Genomic DNA, 3,650 nt, shown 5'->3' on the forward strand with positions numbered 1-3,650 from the left:
TCAGGATCAGCCCCGGCTGCGGTGCTCTCAGTATAGCGCCGGCAATAGCCTGCTATATACTGAGCTTAGGGTCACGGGGGGAAGCTAGTATATGTCCTCCCGTGACCCTAAAGAGAACTATGGGGAGAAACACTGACCCCCTAGTTCTCTTTTATCTCCACATTGAAGAGATTTGCTCTTAGTTCCTGTTGTGTCTCCAGGACAGGAAGTGGAGGAACCCAGCAAAGAACAGTTTTTACAATTCCCTACTCTACCGTGTTTCCCCAAAAAAAACACAGTAGGTCTTATTCTCAGGGGGATGTCTTATTTTTTTTTTCCCCCTCACCTCAGTCCGTCACCCACTGGCCATACGTTCCTTGCCGCGCCGCTGCCTGCTGGGAAATGTAGTCTTCTGCCCGGCGGCAGCTCTCCGAGCGAAGGCCGGGGCAGACGGGTGTTTGCTGATTTCGTGACGCGGGCGGTCAGTCCCCCGCCATGCACTCTGGTTGCTCTCCGGGCCGCCCCCACCCCCCCAAATGACAGAATACCAGGGCCCTGGCTGCACACCCCCCTCCCAGCCTCGCCTCGCTCTTCCTACGGCCCTGCCAGCGGTGCAGACAGCGCGGTAAAGTACATGCTACCGTACCACCCAACTAGGTCTTATTTTCGGGTAAGCGCGGTATTGACTAGCTGTTGCCATTATCACCCCCCATACCTCCAGGGCCTGTTTTAAAGTCACGGTACATCGGCCTGTTACAGGGCTCATTGAGATTGACCGGCGGTCTTCCCGAACACCTGAATGACAGAAGAGGACATTGAGGGCTTCGGCCCACCAACATCAACCACCACGACCACCTCCTCCGTGCTTGCGGCGGTCATTTACTCGCCGGCTATTAGGCCGGCGTGACCTTCCCGGAGGGGTGCTGATGAGCAAGGTTTCAAGTGTGAAGTGTGTCCTCGGTCTAAGAGTCCTTGCTCGGTCAACACGCCGGCTTTGTGGAAACTCCGATGAGCCGTCTGTCGACATTGGCTCTACCCCTCGTGCGCTGTCCTAAGACGTGAGCTAAGGGCAGGAGTCAATTAATAAACATACATGACGCAGGCCCTCCACCTGCTCGTGTTAATTATTTATGTTGCCATACCGTAGAGCCAGAGATAGCGGCCAGGGTGTAATGCATTCCTTCCACTCAAGGGCTTAGGGTTTAATCTTTGGGCCAAGGACAGCGAAGCCTTGTGTCAAGCGTGTGAACTGAGCCCGTGTTTGACTTGTAACATACCAAGCAGGACAATGACATGGGAGTTCAGTAGTTGCTGCCACTTGAGTGGGATGGGAGGTGACTTGGCACCTCTAGATGAGGCCGTGATTGAACCGGCTGTTAATCATTTACCCCGAAAAGTAGAAAACAATACTGGAGTGTAACGGCTTTTAAAGGAGAACTCCATGGACACCATGCTTGAGAGGAGTGGGGAAGGATCTGGGGGCGGAAAGAAGGTCTACATGAGGTCTTCATAATAACTTCCGATGGTCCTACATGTAACAGTATGATGGGGAAGGATTAGGGCCCCCGTCTGGTTTAATTAGTGGCACATTGGGGTGCTTCACCTTTCCGTTCCCTCATACTGCTACAAAAAAAAAAGCTTTTTAATACTTTGCAGTAGGGATTTTTCAGGATCGAGTACCTATATTTTGCTTTCGATATTCGCCGATACCGAGTACCGATACCGGTGATTCCGCTGGCATGGAGCTGGCTTCCCGGGCAATCAGGAAGCAGGGCAGGGGATAATGATATGCCACCTGCTTCCTGATTGCCTGGGAAGCCGGCTCCATGTTGTTTGGCTGGCTCAATTTGTGATTGGCCGGGAAACCGGCTTCCCAGCCAATCAGCATCGAGCCGGCTTCTCAGCCAATCAGGAAGCCGGGTGGCAAGTAGTGATCCGCCTCCTGGCTTCCTGATTGACCCGGGAAGCCGGCACGATTGTGATTGGCCGGGAAACTGGCTTCCTGGCCAGTAAGCACCGAGCCGGCTTCTCGGCCAATCAGGAAGCCGGGTGGCGAGTAATGATCCGCCTCCTGGCTTCCTGATTGATCCGGGAAGCCGGCTCCGTGTTGTTTGGCCGGCTCAGTTGTGATTGGCCAGGAAACCGCCTTCCCAGCCAATCAGCATCGAGCCGGCTTCTCAGCCAAAAGCCGGGTGGCGAGTAATGATCCACCTCTTGGTTTCCTGATTGACCGGGAAACCGGCTCCATGTTTCCCTACGGCACTGCCAGTCAGAGGAACTCTTCTTCAGTTCGGAAGTTCCGGTATCGGGGAATGGTATCGGAGCATTTGGGCAAGTACTCGGCCAAATACTCGGTATCGGCACTAGTATCGGTATCGGTGCATCCCTACTTTGCAGTGTTTAATATTGGACGTACCTGATACTGTATCATCCCTATCTAACCCATGTCTTGTTGTCTTGCAGATGCAGTTGGACTGTCTGATATCGGTCACGTTGAAAGCATTCAGGAAAAATCCCAGTGCGCCCTGGAAGAGTACGTCCGGAACCAGTACCCCAACCAGCCGACCCGCTTCGGCCGCCTTCTGCTCCGCCTCCCGTCATTGCGAATCGTCTCGGCGCCGGTCATAGAGCAGCTCTTCTTCGTACGTCTCGTAGGAAAGACGCCCATCGAGACTTTGATCCGGGACATGCTCCTCTCTGGGTCCAGCTTCAACTGGCCGTACATGCCCATGCAGTAATACGGGTCTCCTCAACCTGCCAGAGGGTTTTGAAGGCTTTCCATGGCGCTCACGAATAGCAGTAACAAGTCAGAGCTGGGGACTGAAGGCCGAGGGGGATGCGCTGAGTGTTATCTCCTTAACCAGTGGGACATTCGGCTGGATGAACATTTCATTTTTCGTAGGTCATGGCTTCGGGGAAAAAACTGCATTATCATACCCGCTGCGAAGGTTGAAGGTGTCCGGTTGGCGGTCTCTCCGCTTCCATCTTCTGGGTGAAGACCGTTCAAGCGTCAAAATCAAGTCTGAACGAGCGCGGCTCCCACGCCGCGGCGGTAAAATACTTACACGATTCCGCCGCCATCCAGCAAGCGTTTTTCCGACGAGAGTACGCGCACTTTTTTTGGGGGCAGGACTTTCCAATGTATGTAGAAGGATGGGGGGGAGGGAGGTGGGGGAGCCAAGCGATCCACGTGTAGACTTGGACATACGGAGAGCCGTGATGTGTCATGAACTAAATGAGCTATTTCATGTGAAAGACTGGCTAGCACTGCAATCTATGACGTAAAGCACTGAATCAGCCTCGGCCACTTAATCCCCTCCCCCCGTCGGGGCATTTGACAAAAGACTATTTATAAAAAAAAAAGAGAGAGGAGGGAACGGTCATATGAGACGAACCAACTGCCGGCTTTTTTTTCTTCTCCATGACGTGTATATTTCGGGCCCGTCCGTCCCCCAGTCCTTCCTTGCTTTGCCCTCCTATAAATATGTTTGTAAGATATTTTTTTGGGGTGTGTGAATTGTGGAATTTTTTTTCGGTAACCCGGCGGCAAAATATCGTTCATGTTGCTGGTTGATCTGGCTAAATATTAAATACACTATCGGTTATTAATGTCGCTGCGTCTGCCTCAGTTTGTGCCGTCGTCAAATGTTTTAGGTAGAACCGTGCACTTT

The 3,650-nt window shown here is 52.8% G+C and overlaps 1 protein-coding gene across 1 annotated transcript in view; it reads left to right on the forward strand.

Annotated features, from left to right (window-relative positions):
* LOC108803001 (nuclear receptor subfamily 2 group F member 5) overlaps nucleotides 1–2,720 on the forward strand; it is a 9,809-nt gene extending 7,089 nt beyond the window's left edge. Inside the window, exon 2 of the mRNA XM_018574852.1 lies at nucleotides 2,443–2,720. Within this exon, the coding sequence (XP_018430354.1) occupies nucleotides 2,443–2,717 (275 nt within the window). The 3' untranslated portion in view covers nucleotides 2,718–2,720. The remainder of the gene's footprint in view (nucleotides 1–2,442) is intronic.
* The last annotated feature ends 930 nt before the right edge of the window (nucleotides 2,721–3,650 follow it).

The sequence above is a fragment of the Nanorana parkeri genome, unplaced genomic scaffold (genome assembly GCF_000935625.1).
Source record: "Nanorana parkeri isolate BGI_ZX_2015 unplaced genomic scaffold, ASM93562v1 scaffold3289, whole genome shotgun sequence".
NCBI classification, from domain to species: Eukaryota; Metazoa; Chordata; class Amphibia; order Anura; family Dicroglossidae; genus Nanorana; species Nanorana parkeri.